This window comes from Lolium perenne, chromosome 1 (genome assembly GCF_019359855.2).
Source record: "Lolium perenne isolate Kyuss_39 chromosome 1, Kyuss_2.0, whole genome shotgun sequence".
Taxonomy (NCBI): domain Eukaryota; kingdom Viridiplantae; phylum Streptophyta; class Magnoliopsida; order Poales; family Poaceae; genus Lolium; species Lolium perenne.
In genome coordinates, this window is record NC_067244.2 from 230855699 (window position 1) to 230874056 (window position 18358).

General features: G+C 44.0%; 2 protein-coding genes across 2 annotated transcripts; both read left to right on the top strand.

The window, feature by feature from the left end:
* Window positions 1-5188: 5188 nt before the first annotated feature.
* LOC127326543 (mitochondrial-processing peptidase subunit alpha) lies at window positions 5189-10403 on the top strand. The gene is made up of 13 exons (XM_051353388.2): window positions 5189-5348; window positions 6307-6528; window positions 6604-6900; window positions 6981-7148; window positions 7234-7401; window positions 7491-7571; window positions 7726-7792; window positions 7894-7991; window positions 8689-8761; window positions 8861-8931; window positions 9017-9066; window positions 9705-9817; window positions 9900-10403. Exons 1-13 carry the CDS (start codon window positions 5310-5312, stop codon window positions 9950-9952), a joined length of 1500 nt encoding a protein of 499 aa, XP_051209348.1. The 5' UTR covers window positions 5189-5309; the 3' UTR covers window positions 9953-10403.
* Window positions 10404-12934: 2531 nt separating this feature from the next.
* On the top strand, window positions 12935-17823 carry LOC127326533 (ATP-dependent 6-phosphofructokinase 6). Its single transcript, XM_051353381.2, has 14 exons — window positions 12935-13332; window positions 13964-14010; window positions 14123-14162; window positions 14245-14307; window positions 14394-14531; window positions 14996-15154; window positions 15240-15293; window positions 15571-15639; window positions 15769-15898; window positions 16214-16254; window positions 16453-16677; window positions 16829-16874; window positions 16976-17127; window positions 17386-17823. The coding sequence occupies exons 1-14, from the start codon at window positions 13057-13059 to the stop codon at window positions 17605-17607; spliced, it is 1662 nt and encodes a 553-aa protein (XP_051209341.1). The 5' UTR covers window positions 12935-13056; the 3' UTR covers window positions 17608-17823.
* Window positions 17824-18358: the final 535 nt, after the last annotated feature.

The window sequence follows — 18358 nt, forward strand, 5'->3', positions numbered from 1 at the left end:
ATTCAACCTTCGCCATGAATATTATGAGTAAAGCCTAAGGACATATTTGTCCATATGCAACAGCGGAGCGTGTCTCTCTCCCACACAAAGAATGCTAGGATCCATTTTATTCAAACAAAACAAAAAATAAAAACAAACCGACGCTCCAAGCAAAGTACATAAGATGTGATGGAATAAAAATATACTTTCAGGGGAGGAACCTGATAATGTTGTCGATGAAGAAGGGGATGCCTTGGGCATCCCCAAGCTTAGACGCTTGAGTCTTCTTGATATATGCAGGGGTGAACCACCGAGGCATCCCCAAGCTTAAAGCTTTCACTCTCCTTGATCATATTCTATCATCTCCCTCTCTTGATCCTTGAAAACTTCCTCCACACCAAACTCAAAATAACTCATTAGAGGGTTAGTGCACAATCAAAATTTACATGTTCAGAGGTGACATAATCATTCTTAACACTTCTGGACATTGCACAAAGCTACTGAAAGTTAATGGAATCGAAAAATCCATCAAGCATAGCAAAATAGGCAATGCGAAATAAAAGGCAGAATCTGTCAAAACAGAACAGTTCGTAAAGACGAATTTTATTGAGGCACCAGACTTGCTCAAATAAAAATTCTCAAATTGAATGAAAGTTGCGTACGTATCTGAGGATCACTCACGTAAATTGGCATAATTTTCTGAGTTATCTACAGAGAATTAGGCCCAGATTCGTGACAGCAAAGAAATCTGTTTCTGCGCAGTAATCCAAATCTAGTATGAACCTTACTATCAACGACTTTACTTGGCACAACAATGCAATAAAATAAAGATAAGGAGAGGTTGCTACAGTAGTAACAACTTCCAAGACTCAAATATAAAACAAAGTTGCTGTAGTAAAATAAACACATGTGTTATCTCCCAAGAAGTTCTTTCTTTATAGCCATTAAGATGGGCTCAGCAGTTTTAATGATGCACTCGCAAAAAATAGGAGTTGAAGCAAAAGAGAGCATCAAAAAGCAAATTCAAAACACATTTAAGTCTAACATGCTTCCTATGCATAGGAATCTTGTAAATAAACAAGTTCATGAAGAGCAAAGTAACAAGCATAGGAAGATAGAACAAGTGTAGCTTCAAAAATTTCAGCACATAGAGAGGCATTTTAGTAACATGAAAATTTCTACAACCATATTTTCCTCTCTCATAATAATATCCAGTAGCATCATGAGCAAACTCAACAATATAACTATCACATAAAGCATTCTTATCATGAGTCTCACGCATAAAATTATTACTCTCCACATAAGCATAGTCATTCTTATTAATTCTAGTGGGAGCAAATTCAACAAAGTAGCTATCATTATTATTCTCATCATCAAATATAGGAGGCATATTGTAATCATAATAAACTTTATCCTCAATAGTAGGTGGCACCAAAATACCACTGTCATCATAAATGGGAGGCAAAGTGTCATCAAAGTAAATTTTCTCCTCCATGCTTGGCGGACTAAAAATATCATGCTCATCAAAACCAGCTTCCCCAAGCTTAAATTCTTCCATAGCATTAGCAATAATAGTGTTCAAAGCATTCATACTAATAACATTTCCATTAGCACGCATATAAAGCTCCATAGGTTTTTTATTTTTCTCTTCAAACACCTCATGTCCTAACTCAAGATAAATACTATAAAGATCTCTAATATTTTTGTTGTTTTTCATTAAGCCTAACTAGTGAAACAAAAGCATGCATGGAATTAAGTAAAGTAAAACAAGTAACTAATTTTTTTGTGTTTTGATATAATGCAGCAAAATAAATAAAATAAGCAAGACAAAAACAAAGTAAAGAGATTGGATTGTGGAGACTCACCTTGCAGCGTGTCTTGATCTCCCCGGCAACGGCGCCAGAAAATCTGCTTGATACGCGTACAGCACGCGTCCGTTGGGAACCCCAAGAGGAAGGTGTGATGCGTACAATGGCAAGTTTTTCCTCAGTAAGAAACCAAGGTTTATCGAACCAGTAGGAGCCAAGAAGCACGTTGAAGGTTGATGGCGGTGAGATGTAGTGCGGCGCAACACCAGGGATTCCGGCGCCAACGTGGAACCTACACAACACAACCAAAGTACTTTGCCCCAATGAAACAGTGAGGTTGTCAATCTCACCGGCTTGCTATAACAAAGGATTAGATGTATAGTGTGGATGATGATTATTTGCAGAGAACAGTAGAACAAGTATTGCAGTAGATTGTATTCGATTAAAAGAATGGACCGGGGTCCACAGTTCACTAGAGGTGTCTCTCCCATAAGATAAATAGCATGTTGGGTGAACAAATTACAGTTGGCAATTGACAAATAGAGAGGGCATGACCATGCACATACATGATATGATGAGTATAGTGAGATTTAATTGGGCATTACGACAAAGTACATAGACCGCTATCCAGCATGCATCTATGCCTAAAAAGTCCACCTTCAGGTTATCATCCGAACCCCTTCCAGTATTAAGTTGCAAACAACAGACAATTGCATTAAGTATGGTGCGTAATGTAATCAATAACTGCATCCTCGGACATAGCATCAATGTTTTATCCCTAGTGGCAACAACACATCCATAACCTTAGGGGTTTCTGTCACTCCCCCAGATTCACGGAGACATGAACCCACTATCGAGCATAAATACTCCCTCTTGGAGTTAAGAGTAAAAACTTGGCCAGAGCCTCTACTAATAACGGAGAGCATGCAAGATCATAAACAACACATAGATAATAGATTGATAATCAACATAACATAGTATTCTCTATCCATCGGATCCCAACAAACACAACATATAGCATTACAGATAGATGATCTTGATCATGTTAGGCAGCTCACAAGATCCAACAATGAAGCATAATGAGGAGAAGACAACCATCTAGCTACTGCTATGGACCCATAGTCCAGGGGTGAACTACTCACTCATCACTCCGGAGGCGACCATGGCGGTGTAGAGTCCTCCGGGAGATGAATCCCCTCTCCGGCAGGGTGCCGGAGGCGATCTCCTGAATCCTCCGAGATGGGATTGGCGGCGGCGGCGTCTCTGAAAGGTTTTCCGTATCGTGGCTCTCGGTACTGGGGGTTTCGCGACGAAGGCTATCTGTAGGCGGAAGGACAGAGTCGGGAGAGTCACGAGGGGCCCACACGCTAGGGCCGCGCGGCCAGCACCTGGGCCGCGCCGCCCTAGTGTGGCACCGCCTCGTGGCCCCACTTCGTCTTCTCTTCGGTCTTCTGGAAGCTTCGTGGCAAAATAGGCCCCTGGGCGTTGATTTCGTCCAATTCCGAGAATATTTCCTTACTAGGATTTCTGAAACAAAAAACAGCAGAAAACAGCAACTGGCTCTTCGGCATCTCGTTAATAGGTTAGTGCCGGAAAATACATAAATATGACATAAAGTATGCATAAAACATGTAGATATCATCAATAATGTGGCATGGAACATAAGAAATTATCGATACGTCGGAGACATATCACCCGGCAGCCATGGGGGCTGTCTAGCCCTCTCCAGGAAGGTGGTACAGCTGCAGGTACCGATCCGTGTGGTGTGGTGTTCGTCTTCTTCGGTCCACAGCAGGAAGAGCTTGGACGCCAGGGCGGCGGCCCTGGAAGGTGGGAGTCATGTTGGTCGACGGGCGAGCCAATGACTATGGTGCTGGCCGGTGACCACGGCCGTGAGGGCGGCGTGGTGGTCGGCGAGTTGAGTGATGTGGGGTACGAGTATACGGCTGTGATTTTGCCAAAGGGAAACCTTTGCCCTTGGGCCACGGCGGCGGTGTCCGCGGACGACGTTCCCTTGTTGAAGGCGCCGTGAGGCCAATCTCCGTCCCTCTACTTCCTCCGGGTGAAAACCCAAGATCCTCGGAACGGGGCGGTGGCGGCACTCCGGTGTCGTGCTCTTCTTGAAAACATCGTTTTGGAGCCCACATCACGAGGCTCACCGATGGTTGTGACAGAGGTGATTCTTCGGCGATCTTCGGCAATGCTTGCTCCGTGCCTTTCCCTTGTCGAGTTTCCTTGGCGCTGCTTTTCGGTCTGTGAGCAACGCGGGGTGGTCCCCGGTGGTGGTCGGCTTCCGGTGGCGTTTCTGCGACGGAGGAGTTCTTTCGAGGCACGCGTGAAAAATGGCTCGCTCTCGAGTAAGCTCTGATCCGACAGTGTAGCTTCCAGCTCTGCTCCGAGTCCTCGTAGGCGTTTTGGCACTCGAGTACCTTTTATGTAAAAAAAACCTGCAGGCGCCGCCCGGGGAACTTGGACTCCCGTCGCCCTCGTCGTCCAAGCCTCGACAATGGACGAGAACGTTGCTCCCATCCCCGACGACGAGCGAGTACGTAGGTGCACAAAAAACGGAGAGAGAGAGAATCACGTAATTAAGGTGTCGTTTTTTCACTTCTTTTTCTTGTTTATGAACGCCCTAGCTTAATTGCCCTGGCTTTTGTAGACTTAGATTTGTTTGGACTGGACGACGCTCGCAATCCTACTTGGATACGAATTAGGGATGGCAATGGGTACCCATGACCCGCGTATCCGTCGGATAAAAATCCAATAGAAGTACGGGTATGGGACAAAATATTACCCATGTGTTTGTAATTGGAAAAAAATACCATACCCATCGGGTATAGTGGATACGATTATGGGATTATATAACCCATACCCGCGTACCCATGTACCCATCTAAAATTAACAAGTGGCCATTGTAATATTTTAAACTACTTAATTTTTCCCTAATCATATTTTCATGTTGTTAGGCTAAACCTCACGCTTTCTAGTCTCACAATCATTGGTAGGTTAGTGAGGATTAGACCTTTATTTAGGATCGCTTCACCTCATGTCATATTTTTTGATCAATTTGATGTGTTGTAAGCGCAAGTATTTTTACCCACGGGTACCCATTTACCCTGTTGGGTGACGGGTATGGGAAAAACTTGTACCGTTGACAGGTATGGATACGGGTGACGGGTGAGATTAAAGATGATGGGTACGGATATGGGATGACTCTACCCGTACCCATACCCTACGGGTGTCGATCACTCGGCCAAACTGTACTCGGCTACGTCAGTGCAGTAGTACTTGCACCGGATACTAGACGGGACGAAAGCCGTGGGCCAAATCAAAAAATCCACTGGCCCATGTGCAGTCCAGTAGCAGCCGCAGGGCAACGGCCGAAGCGGATCGGGCCTGCCGCCAAGCTTTTACACGCGCGCACAGTGTCTCGCACTCGCACCACCCCTCACCGGCGGCGGCTTCTCCTCCTCCTCTGCCTCCACCGCCTCAGCGTCCCGGGATCTCGGCTCGTAACCGGCCATGTATCGCGTCGCGGGGAGCCATCTCCGCTCTCTCAAGGTTCGATACTCCCCTTCCCTCCCCCCGCCCCCCTCCCGTCCTCCCCGCAGTCGCGTTCATGCCCCGATCCGTTTTGTGAACGATACAAACTGCTCGCGCATGCCGACTTTCCCCATGTAGTCTCGTTCTTCCGGGCTTCATATAGTAGATGGATCCGTGAGAAGTTGTGTCCTGTCTAGTGCTCTCCATTTTAGGTGTGGTGTTGTGCGCGAATCTGTGGTTTTTGTTATGGCCGAGGGCTCCAAGAAGACATTATGCATTTGTTAGCCAGAGTTGTGGAGAATCGAAACACGTGTTCGCCGAAACAGCTGTGTCCTGTCTAGTGCTCTGCATTTTAGGCGTCAAGTTGTGCGCCAACATGTGACATAGTCAGGTTCTTGTTATGGTCGAGGCCTCCAAGAAGTTAGTATGCATTTGTTAGCCAGAGCTGTGGAGAATCGAAACATGCGTTCGCTCAAACAGTTGCAAATGTTCATGGAATCAGGCCTCGGTAGTGGTATTGTTTGTCAAAATAAAACCTTTGGTGGTTTTTATTTGCAACAAACTCAGCCTAGGTGTTGATTTCAGTTCTAGGTGTTGTCTGCGTCGTCCGGTGAGTCGGTCCAGCAAAAAAGAATAATTTCCGAAGAAGTCGCCACCGAAGAAAACTAACTAGAAAATCTGTTTCACGAAGAAAAAAACAGACGGCAATGGAATAATCTAAGGGAGCTGCGAATGTGCTTCCCTGTGTTTTCTGACTCTAGAGGATCAACCACCTGGATCTACACCAGCTACCACATTTTCTTTTTTCCTTTAAACCTTTACGTAACAACTAACAACAATAGTTTTTCTTTCCAAACCATCCTTTGATCGTTGGCATAGTAGTTACTTCTCATATAAGTTACCTGCCCTTTCAGTTTTTGTATTCTATTAATAATTATCTACATGTTGAGGACAACATCTTTTCCCAACTTTTCAGCATCATGGTGCTAGTAGGTTTGCTAGCACAAGTGTTGTGAAGCAATCTTCAGGTGGTCTGTTTAGCTGGCTTCTTGGCGGAGGTTCAACCAAACTGCCCCCTCTTGATGTTCCGCTCCCAGGAATTATAATTCCCCCACCGCTACCAGATTTTATCGAGCTACCCAAGACAAAAATCACTACTCTTCCAAATGGCATCAAGATTGCATCCGAAACATCACCGGTATTGCTTGATGCTCATTGATGTTGCTGTATTTTGTTCTGTCCGTACCATTTTTTTCATAGGAACTTGTTTCAGGGCCCGGCTGCATCGGTGGGCTTGTACATTGACTGTGGTTCTGTTTACGAATCACCTTCTTCATCTGGAGCATCACATCTATTGGAGAGAATGGCCTTCAGGAGCACAACAAACAGGAGTCACTTGCGGCTAGTTCGGGAGGTCGAAGCAATCGGAGGAAATGTATCTGCATCTGCTTCTCGTGAACAAATGAGCTATACCTATGATGCACTGAAGAGTTATGCACCGGAGATGGTGGAAGTGCTCCTTGACAGTGTGAGGAATCCAGCTTTTTTAGAATGGGAGGTCAAAGAGCAGGTATTTGGTTGTTTTCATTAAAACTTACAGAGTGTTCCCTGCGTTTTACTAATCATGTGCTGTTTTTTCTTCTTCTACAGCTCCAGAAGATAAAGTCTGAAATATCTGAAATTAATGATAATCCACAAGGTCTACTTTTGGAGGCGCTTCATTCGGCTGGATATTCTGGGGCGCTGGCAAAACCTCTGATGGCTACAGAATCCGTTATAAACAGATTGGATATTAGTACCCTGGAGGAATTCATTCATGTAAGATTTAGCAATTTATTTCCCATACATTATTTAGTGAGAAATGAGTCCTTTTGACAGTTTTACTCATGGTGAAAAAATGTAGGAAAATTATACTGCTCCTAGGATGGTTCTTGCAGCATCAGGAGTTGAGCATGATGAGTTGGTTTCAATTGCGGAGCCACTTCTGTCAGATCTTCCTGCTGTGAAACGTCGTGAAGAACCAAAATCAGTGTACGTGGGAGGGGACTATCGTTGCCAAGCAGATTCTCCAGTGAGTCGTCGGCTGTTTTGCAGCATTATTCTTGATGATGTATTCATGTGTGCTTCTCTTATCCTTAATGCTGAACTCCCTGTGACCAGACTACACACATTGCACTTGCTTTTGAGGTGCCAGGTGGCTGGCGCCAAGAGAAAACTGCAATGATTGTGACGGTGCTTCAGGTATGCCTAACTGATGTTGAAGTGATCTAATTATTTAGGGCTACCCTATGATGTTTACCCATTTATGTTTTGTACATACTATCACGTGTGCACGCCTATTTATTAAATATATTGCCACTGAAAGATAAGATAAATTAAACTTGATGCTCTGTAGATGCTCATGGGAGGAGGTGGGTCCTTCTCTGTCGGTGGTCCTGGGAAGGGAATGTATTCTCGATTGTGTATGCTACTGTTCAAATCGTTATTTTTCTTCTTGTCAAATAGCCATAGAATCATAATTTTGTAGCTCAACCTAACATGACTGTCACTCCTGTACCTACAGATCGCCGTGTCTTGAACCACTACGAACAGATCGAGTCATTTTCTGCTTTCAACAGTATCTACAACAATTCAGGTCTTTTTGGAATTCATGCAGCCACTGTAAGCCTCTCATAGAACAGAACCTCTAATGTCTTTGTCCTTATAAAATTGATGCAATGGACACAATCAAGAAGTTCTTGTTGATAGTGGATAGTACCACTTGTGATTTTTGTACCGACAATTTCAATATAATTATCATGCTTATGTAACTCTCATACCCTCTCTTCCTTTTCAAAACTGTTATTTTGGATTTGTGCATGCGTATTACCTGATGGCACATTATGAGTGTTCTACCATTCCGAAACAGGTGCATCTAACAGATCAGTAAATTTTTGACTGGCAGACTTGGTGAATAATGACTCATACTACTGAATACTATTAAACATGATACACAAAATTTAAGAAGATAGGCATACTTCTGTCTATTTTAAGACCAAAAAATGGGTCTTATATGAGTAATAAGTCATTCTTGGAAAACAATGAAGTAGTACATCGTAGGATTATAATTGCCAGTAATGCCATGCCTATTTCATGCCCTTTCCTGTTTCTTTGTCTCAAATTGTTCTAGGCGAGCTGGTGGTTAATGCTGTCCAGTTCGGCCTGATAACAAGTCTTAGTCCTTTATTTAAACCCTCCCCGGTCTCAACTTGAAATACAAGTGAAAGGATGAACATAGTCTACTCAAGCTTCTGCAATCTTTTGTATGCTTGTGATGTACTCCCCTTGGCTTTGAAATATCATGTTAGTATTTGAACAGAGCCCAGATTTTGCATCAACGGCTGTGGATTTGGCAGCAGGAGAACTCCTTGAAGTTGCAACTCCTGGAAAAGGTTCCTTCTTTTTTGCTATCTCAAAGCTATTATGTTTCAAGATTAGATTGACCATAATCAGTTGCATTCTTTTTGTCCCTGGTCTTTTGCCTCATATAGTTACTCAAGAACAGCTTGATCGTGCTAAAGAGGCTACCAAGGCTGCTGTTCTGATGAACTTGGAATCAAGAGTATACTGTTCTTTCTCCTGATCGATTCACAACTTTATGACTTGCTTTTCCTAAAAAGCTCTTTACACTGTTTGTCTTCTAACAGATTGTAGCATCTGAAGATATTGGAAGTCAGGTTTTGACTTACGGAGAAAGGTATGCGTATAAGAGTATCCTAGTACATTATTAATCAAGTCCTTTTTTCCACAAATCTCCATATTGCAAACTAAATAGCCTCTTTCTTTCATATCATATGTACATGTTCACAGTATAAGTCTTGTTGAAGAATTAAAACAAAACTAAATTCTTGTCACCGTCTACTTTTAGATGTACATCTAGACCTCCTTGAGAGTTTTTTCCTCTTTCTTTCCTTTCTACCAAGGTGTGACTAGACTTATTCCTTGTGACCTCTGAGACTTGTATCTGTCAGCCTAGAGGCTTGCAATGACGGCATTATTAGATATATGTACTATATCTGTTTTTGTATCCTTACACAACACCTGTACTATTTATTAGTCTTGAGCCCCATGGAATACACAAGTTCCTATTCCTCCGAACATTGTATCAACAGCCGATTAGGGTTTTAGACGAACTATGAAGGGTCATACCAATATTATCATTAAACCACAGTACATGTTTAAAAAATATCAAGTACTTTGGTTGCCCAATAAGTCAAAGCCCATTCAGTGCTGTCTAAAGAGTCAAGGCATACAACATTAGAAACAAGCCAGTCAATATTATGTCCGGAGATTCACCGTTCATCTTTTGATCAGTGCGCATTGTCAAAATTACAGGAAACCCATTGAACATTTCATGAGAGCTGTTGATGAGACCACTCTGAACGACATTTCTTCAGTTGCAAAGAAGATAATTTCTTCGCCACTGACGCTGGCATCATGGGGCGATGGTATGTTCCACACATGGAAGTTAACCGCAGCATGTTGCTCTCCTACAATTTGCACTGACTAACCAGATTGATCTTGCTGCAGTTATCCATGTCCCGAGCTACGAGTCCGTCAGCCGCAAGTTCCATGCCAAGTGAGTATCCAGCAATCAGTGCCAGGACCCTGTGGTGAAACATCTGTCAGGCCATAGGCGTCCAATGGCCCTCGGCTGGAATAAATTGGTTTTTTTGCTTGATAGTTATGGAGATGAATAATCATACGGCTTTGATCACTTTGCGTGCCCTCATCGAGCATCCACGCTCTGGCGTTCCCTAAATCAGGCGAGATGGTGGCGTTTTAGTTTGGCGACGCCCTTGTCGTCTTTCTGGCCTTTGCGACATATTTGAGTAGCTGTGTTACAGAGTCATGTCATATGCATGGAGCTGGACTACTTAGCAGGATCAAATCAAACTAGGCCAATCAACTAAGCGCGAGTAATCTCTTCTTGGTGCAGAAGTCAAGCTTTGGGTTTTCTTTCCAACTTAAAAGACAGTAATCTGCACGACATTTTTCGTTATTTTGAATGGCAGAAGGTAGAGAAGATGGAAACGAACTGTGTGTGTGGGTTTATTGTTTCTTGCCCTGTCTGCACCGTCACGATGCTGTGTAAGCAGTTCGTCGGTGTTTGACCAGGCAAATCCACGCGCTCGTTTCCCGTGTGATCCGCTGGGTTTCTATCCTGCGGCGCAAGGCAAAGCAAAAGAGTCGGATGCTGCGCCATCGATTGGTGACTCTTCTAGACCACGTTGTTTGGTAGGATATTTTTTCGCCTGTAGGTCAGTGGGCGTGCGGCAGTCAGGCTGGGCCGCTTGTGGCGACCGGTAGAACGATCAAAACCAGCGTGCGCACGTCAAGCCTATGGGCGACATCGCCACTGGGGTTTGGATATTTGATATCCAAAATAAGCCGATGATTATGATACGGGGGCGTCGTAATCATCTCGAATGAGACATGCCCTAGTTGAAAGTTGACACGAGTCCTCTGATTATACACGACTCGTGAAAAATTAGACACTAGGTCCTCTTGCGTGTTCTTGAAAAATAATATACGACTCTCATTGAACGAAATAATAACGGTCGTGCCACATGAATTCCTGCTAATAGAGTACTGGCCGAGAGAACGAAATTGACTCTTTCCATAACTGGACACTGTCGTACGATCAGAGCTATGCAGATTATCCCTAACAATGTCTAGTAGATTTAGATCTTCGCTGTTAGAGCATCTTCAACAGATGCACTAAAATACTGCCGCTTCCCAAAAACTGTCTTCTTTTTGGTGGGAGAGCTTAGCAGATGCTCCATCCTAAAAGCCGCCTAATTTTTTTATAGATGTGACCGAAAAAACCCTATCTCGTGTGGCATATTTACGATGCCCGCTACAGCACGTCGCAAAATCCAGCCGCTCGCGCTCACCGCCAACTTCCCTTGAAACAACAACCATTCCCCCGTCGCCCTAAGAGTAGATCCAGCCTATCCTTGCAGCGCCGATCCCCGCGATTTCGCCTAAATCCGTCGATCCCTAGCCATTGCTGTTTGGGTGTCTCCTTGGGCCGTGACCCATTGAGCTCGCTGCGGGGGATGCACGTGTGGTTCAAGACGTTCGCCAACAAGCAAGAGGTCGCACACACGTACGACGCCACAGCGTGGAGGTTCGCCCGCTCCCGCCGCGACATGAACTTCCTAGAGATCTAGTCTCGAGCTAAAGCCGAGATGGTCGCTCCGCACCCGCTCCGCACCCGCTCCTTCTGTCGTGCGAGGACGAGCGGTTACACCACCAGGCACATAAGCGGCTGCCGCAGACGATAGGGCCATGACAGAACGGATGAGATGTGCAGGTGGAGAAGGATTTCTAGCATGAGGAGAAGGCTCAGAGGAAGGAGGAAAGGGCGAAGAACATGATGAAGAAGGCCGAGATGCAGGCGCAACTCATCGGTCCCTCCATGATCAACGAGAACAATAAGAGGTGGCTGTACCTCCTCCTCACTACCGATGAGGATAGCAATGGGGACGATGTACATGATGATGAATAGGATTAGTTGATGTCCTCATGTACTTTGTTTGTGTTGATGAACACCACTCATTATATCTAGTTCACTTGTTTTTTGAATGCGTGAAAATAGTGTTGATGAACTATAGTTGAATATGTTTCTAAACAAGCAGTCGATGGACTCGTGTTTATGATGCCCTATTTTAGGGCATCTGAAAAGCTGCCGCCGGCTGCGAGTTGTATTTTTAGGCATGTAGAATAACTATTTCTGTTTCGTGCCAAAAACATTAAAAGTGGTGATGACAACGAAGTGCCCAAAAATTAGGCGCCTGAGATGCTCTGTATATCTATTTATTGTTAATCCAAATGAAATAAGAGAATAAACATATGGTTGGATGGTTAGAAAGACAGTGGCACCCTTAGCCCATCATAATTCAAACCCCTACGGTAAAGGATGGTTCAACCACTTATGTACTAGTTGTTGTCTATTCAGTCCTAGTTTTTATGTATTTCCATTTCCTTTTTTCCCACCGTGATGTAATCTTTTTTAAGCTTTGGGACTTTTAGTCCCTGTATAGTTTGTTTTGCCATATATATAGAAAAATTACAGCGTAGGGGCTCCCCCCTACGATAAAGGTGTAAAAAAAGAGATTTTAAACCACATGTTTGACGCTTTGGTGTCTCATAAAGATGGAATATTTTTTCAGTGGGAGGCGATGTTTCCATCGATAGCGAGACACATGTGGTGACTTGGTTAATCTCAAGACCAATCAAATCAATTTTTACACTCGGACTCTCGAAGGTGCTCATAGAAGTAGGGTGTGCGTGCGCGTTCATAGGGGTGAGTATATGTAAATATATGTGAACGTATAGTTCTGTGTTTCGCAAAAAAAATTTCGAATGGAATGGAAGGTACTCTGTCAAAAAGAAAAGAGTGGAAGGAGAACAATGAGCCGGTAACTCTGACGCCTCGGCAAGCGTGCCAATACCGCAGCTAAAACCGCCAAAGGAAACCACCCGCCGCATCTCCACTTTCTCCAACCTCAAAATCATCCTTCCCCGGAGGGAGCCACATCTCTTCCTCCCATTCCATTGTCGGCACCACACCACCGCGCAAACCAAAACTACTCCCATCATCATATTAAACCCAGCCCCCGCCAACGCAGGCCCCTCGTCGGCTTCCGCCAGCTAAACCTCCGATCCCTTCCTGCCGCCCATGGCGTCCCACATCATCCTGCCGCCGGACGACGAGCAGCAGCGGCGGGAGGACGAGGAGGCGGAAGAGCCCCCGCCCCCGCCCACCAAGGCGGCGCTGCCCTTCTCCGCCATGTGCGTGCGGATCTCCCGCGACTCCTACCCCAACCTCCGCGCCCTCCGCAACGCCTCCGCCGTCAGCCTCGCCGACGCCGCATACGTCAAGATCTCCGAGGGCGACTTCGGATACGTCCTCGACGACGTGCCGCACCTCGCAGACTACATCCCCGACGTCCCCGTGAGCGAGCGCCCCTCTCCTCCCCTCCCCTACTACCCCTCGTTGCTCGCTGCGATCGTTTCAGTTCGTGATGGGTGTTGCGCGGTGCGGCTTTTGCTGACCGAGTGTGCGGGGTCGCCGATTTGGGGGGAGCCACGCCGCCATGGTTGCCGGGTTTGCTCGATTCGGAGTTTTCTGCTATGGTGATATTTTCGGTTACTGACGGATTAAAACTCTAGTCCTTGCAGAGTTGCACTGAGCTAATTACTCAGTTACGATTCACAGATACCGGCAAACACTGATGAATACAACCAAAATTGCGGCTATTATATAGATCCATCGTTTCATCAGTTACTGTTGTTGTTGTTGTTGTCTCTGCTTTTGGGAATGAGATATTTGATTGCGTACAACGGATGGTAGCTCCACCAGAAGAAGTAACCTATCACGATTGGCTGGTTGCTTCTCCCAGCCACATTCAGTTACTTCACTTACATGTCAGCCAATTACAAAATTATGTACAAAGGGTAGCCTTTCATGTCAGCGATGCTGGTCAAATGTTTGTCCAGCCATTCTGAATTTTACTTTGATTGAACGGGTGAAACCGTGATCCATGAGAATCGAGCTTATAAGTTTGCTTTTTTTTTTTTTCCAGACTTACCCGAACCCATTACAAGACCACCCAGCATATTCAACTGTCAAGTAAGGCCTGTCCTCCATACGCATTGTTTGTTTGATCTTCAACTTTTTGGCAAGTCTCTCAGTATGAATGCTGTATCTGTGATTCTGAAACCTCTGTTCTTATTGATACCAGGCAATATTTTGTCAATGAAGATGACACTGTACCACAAAAGGTATGTCAACTGTCATTCAATGTCTTGCACTGTGATGTTTTGCTGATTGTGAACTAACAAGCAGCTATATTTGCTCGTACAGGTTGTTGTTCAGAAAAACAGTCGGCGCGGGATTCACTTCCGCCGTGCCGGACCCCGTCAGAGGGTAGGTTGCACTTGCCACCTCGTTTGGTTCTTGACCACACTTGTCTCTCTTGGCTGACAGAAATATTTGTGCTTAAACCTTGTTAGGTCAACTTTGAGTCAGATGAAGTGAAAGCATGCATTGTAACATGTGGAGGCCTTTGCCCTGGGCTTAACACTGTTATCAGAGAGCTGGTGTGTGGCCTGTCGCACATGTACAACGTCAACAACATCTACGGAATACAGGTATGCTCTCTGTTTTAAATGGATATATGTCCCTCCAACTTATACTTGTTAGATGCTACTCTTGCATTTTTATACATGCTTTGTCTGTCTGTCTTTCTGCATTTGTTTTTGTTAAAAGGGCTCAGCAGATACATTAAGATTTCTAGATTGTGCTTGTCACATCTTATCAAACATATCAGATTGCAATGCCTTACTTTAATTAATTCCCAATAACATTGGGACATTCATCTCCAATATATTATACTGACAACGAAATAGCTGTAAGATGAATGAATTGCTGTGTTTATTTGTGAAATGCTTGCTTCAGATTTTTGTAGGATAACATGTATGTGAACATTGTATAATCATGTTACAAAAGTTATTTGTATGTTGGGGGTCTTGCCATAGTTAAACCTTTGCACAGATTTAGTTTCGGCTATGATTCATGATCTTCTATCTCTTGACGCCTTATTACCCAATTATAGAATGGATACAAGGGCTTCTATTCTAGCAACTACATTGCTATTACACCAAAGATTGTGAATGACATCCACAAGAAGGGTGGTACAGTTCTTGGAACATCACGAGGTGGTCATGATACAAAAAAGATTGTTGATAACATCCAGGATCGTGGAATCAATCAGGTAAACATGACAATTCAAATGCACCACTGTGATATAGCTGTTCTGACTGGACATATGAACTCAGTTGCTAGAATATGTTATTTAGGTGTATATCATTGGAGGAGATGGGACTCAGAAGGGAGCATATGAGATCTTCAAGGTATTAATTTTGATAGTGCTACAAATACTGTACTTGTTTTTCACTAGAGATGGATATGTTATAGTAGAAAAATACGTATATTAATGACTAATGAGGCATCTTTCTCATTTTAGCATGTGTTTGCCCACAGCAACATCCGATACATGAATGCATTATAGTGCCAGGATAGCATGTAGAAATACCTAAGTAGTTCATGCCAAAGATAATCTTTACTTATACTTCATTGCTTCTGTATTTGAGAAAAAAATAGTACTTCATTGCTTTTAATTACTGGCAGGAAATCAGGAAACGTGGCCTAAAAGTCGCTGTGGCTGGGATTCCCAAGACAATAGATAATGACATAGCAGTAAGTGTTTGTACAATAGTGTTATTAGTTTATTTGCTTATGCAGAAGTTTTTTCTAAAAATCAGTTAATATACCCACTAATATGAGGACATGACTCATTACTGATTGTTTGTATATTTTGATTATTAGATAATCGACAAGTCCTTTGGTTTTGATTCGGCCGTAGAAGAGGCTCAACGTGCTATTGATTCAGCTCATGTGGAAGCTTGCAGTGCTGAGAATGGAATAGGCTTAGTAAAACTGATGGGTCGTTATAGTGGTAAGTTTGCTTACATATTGTCAATACAGTCACTTGCCATCTTTTTGCATGCTATATTTTCTTATATAGCTTACATTCGCTGATAGCACATGTCAGGTTTGTACAAGAACAAGGACAATTTGTTTGATATTCAGCTCATTTTGTTGCTAGATACTTTTATTTATTTAAACAAATTCAACATCTTATTAATTGTATTTACGGTCTGCTTTAAAAAAGGCTGCTTAATTTTTCATCATTTCAAACATAACGACTTTGTTAACTCACTATGTATTACATTGTCTTGTCCTTAAAGCCTTTTTTCTTCTATTTATGCAGGGTTCATTGCAATGTATGCTACCCTTGCAAGCCGAGATGTGGTAAGTTTGTGCCTTCTACAACTGTCCAGGATATCTTTTTTTGTTTTTGTTTTGGTCCACTCAGTCTGGTCCCTGCATATTTGATTTGACTCCTCCCTATTTCTGAATTAGTATTAGAATATCTTGCTTTCTGATTCATTACCTAACCTCCATGTAAGAGTTTCTAATTTGTTCTTTGGATCTCTCGAAATTCCACAGGATTGCTGCTTAATTCCAGAGTCCCCGTTTTATATGGATGGAGAAGGGGGGTTGCTGCAATATATAGAAAGGAGGCTGAAAGAGAATAAGCACATGGTCATTGTTGTTGCTGAGGGAGCAGGCCAGGATATTATTGCCCAAAGCATACCCTCTTCAGAGCAGCAAGATGCATCTGGAAATAAGCTACTTCTTGATATTGGTCTTTGGTTGACTCACAAGATTAAGGTACATGCTACATACCAGCATTTCCTTGCCACTGTGGACCTGATTCCATTCTCCATGACATAATTATTATTGGCATTTACTAGAAACTGTGTTGCTTTGGATGATTCAAGGAGTACACAGTTTACTTACTCATTTCATTATTCTATTGCAGGATCATTTCAAAAGCAAAAAGACGGAGATGACCATTAAATACATAGGTAACATATTGACCGGTTCTGTTTTTCTCAGAGGACGATGTTCTAAAACAGCTCATTGATCTGCGTACTATTAGGTTAACAAGTCTATCTACATTGTGCAGATCCTACCTACATGGTCCGAGCTATTCCAAGTAATGCATCAGACAATGTCTACTGCACGCTGCTGGCTCACAGTGCCATTCATGGTGCCATGGCAGGATATAGCTCCACCATTGGGATGGTCAATGGCAGACATGCCTATATACCTTTCTACGTGAGTACTTTCAAGTGGTCTTGTTCATTGACATGCATAGCAGGAAAATTTTGCACTTACTGAATATTCATGACTTCTGATAGGAAGGACAGTTGCATCATATATTCCCATTTTTCCCATTTGTCACAAGAGCTTATGTGTGCTGCCTGAAGGACACAGTGAAACTTTTATCTAACATAATCAAACCATTTAAGAGTACCACTGCATACTCATGGTGAGCATGATTTCAATATAATGAGAATTTTCTCTTGTTGACAGAGGGTGACATCAACACGGAACAAAGTTAAGATCACAGACCGGATGTGGGCGAGGCTGCTGTCATCGACCAACCAGCCAAGCTTCCTGAGCCAGAAGGATGTCGATGAGGCCAGGGAGGCCGATAGGCTGGCCAACAAGCCACCACTGCCAGCGGGCGCCAACCACAACGTGGCAACCGCCTTTGGCCAATCTGCATCTTCTTCATCGAATGGCGAGATATAGTGATGCAGATAGTCTGTAATGGTGTACAGTAAGTACTGCTGTTCCGCTGAGAAACCTGTGCCACGCCACACGCAGTTTTGCTTCCTCATGTAGTGACGCAGATGTGGTCCCTATGTAGGAGTAGTACACGGATGCTGTCTAGGCGTTCTGTGAAAATAAGCCGTACTAGTGTATTCGAACTCCACTATTGATAAAGCTGATTTTTGCCCTGGCGAATTACCTTGTATGTCCTGTAGAATCTACCCAGCGTGCTGCTGCAGTGCTGCTGGAGAAGGATACGCCTTGGGCTCTTGTGTTTGCTTTCTGCGCCTGTGGCCGTATTGCTGCTAGCAGAGATTTCAGATTGTCATGCCCGCTTGGAGGCCCAGTGCACTGGGCTTGCCTCACACTGGCCTTGGCCTCCTGGACCTGCAGTATCGGCCCTGCTCACCAGCTAAAGTCGGGTGAGAAAACTGAATTGAAGTCCGAATCTCTCTTCTGTCTCCCTTCGTCTCCTCCCTGTCCTCGTCTCCTCCAGGTCCGGCAGGTACAACAAGCTGCGGGTGTGTTTGGTAGCCCGGGGCTACTCAGAATCTCTCCTCCCAACCGAGATTTTAAAGGGAGATAGTGTTTGTTAGACTGGTTCTTCTCATCTGAGCACTGCCGAAGGGATACAGAAAACGTCCGAGAGCCGGGATGAGGAGCGAAGCTCAAATCGAGCTTCGCAACAGACCCAGGCTCTCCTCATCCCGCAAAATACTGTGCAGACCCA

Excerpts from the sequence above, each read along its gene's own strand:
- LOC127326543 (XM_051353388.2), top strand. The coding sequence starts at position 5,310 with ATGTATCGCGTCGCGGGGAGCCATCTCCGCTCTCTCAAG. Across the intron at positions 6,901-6,980 it reads AATGGGAGGTCAAAGAGCAG|CTCCAGAAGATAAAGTCTGA; the intron begins GTATTTGGTTGT and ends CTTCTTCTACAG. Across the intron at positions 8,932-9,016 it reads TGATGAACTTGGAATCAAGA|ATTGTAGCATCTGAAGATAT; the intron begins GTATACTGTTCT and ends GTCTTCTAACAG.
- LOC127326533 (XM_051353381.2), top strand. The coding sequence starts at position 13,057 with ATGGCGTCCCACATCATCCTGCCGCCGGACGACGAGCAGCAGCGGCGG. Across the intron at positions 13,333-13,963 it reads ACTACATCCCCGACGTCCCC|ACTTACCCGAACCCATTACA; the intron begins GTGAGCGAGCGC and ends TTTTTTTTCCAG. Across the intron at positions 15,899-16,213 it reads ACTGATGGGTCGTTATAGTG|GGTTCATTGCAATGTATGCT; the intron begins GTAAGTTTGCTT and ends CTATTTATGCAG.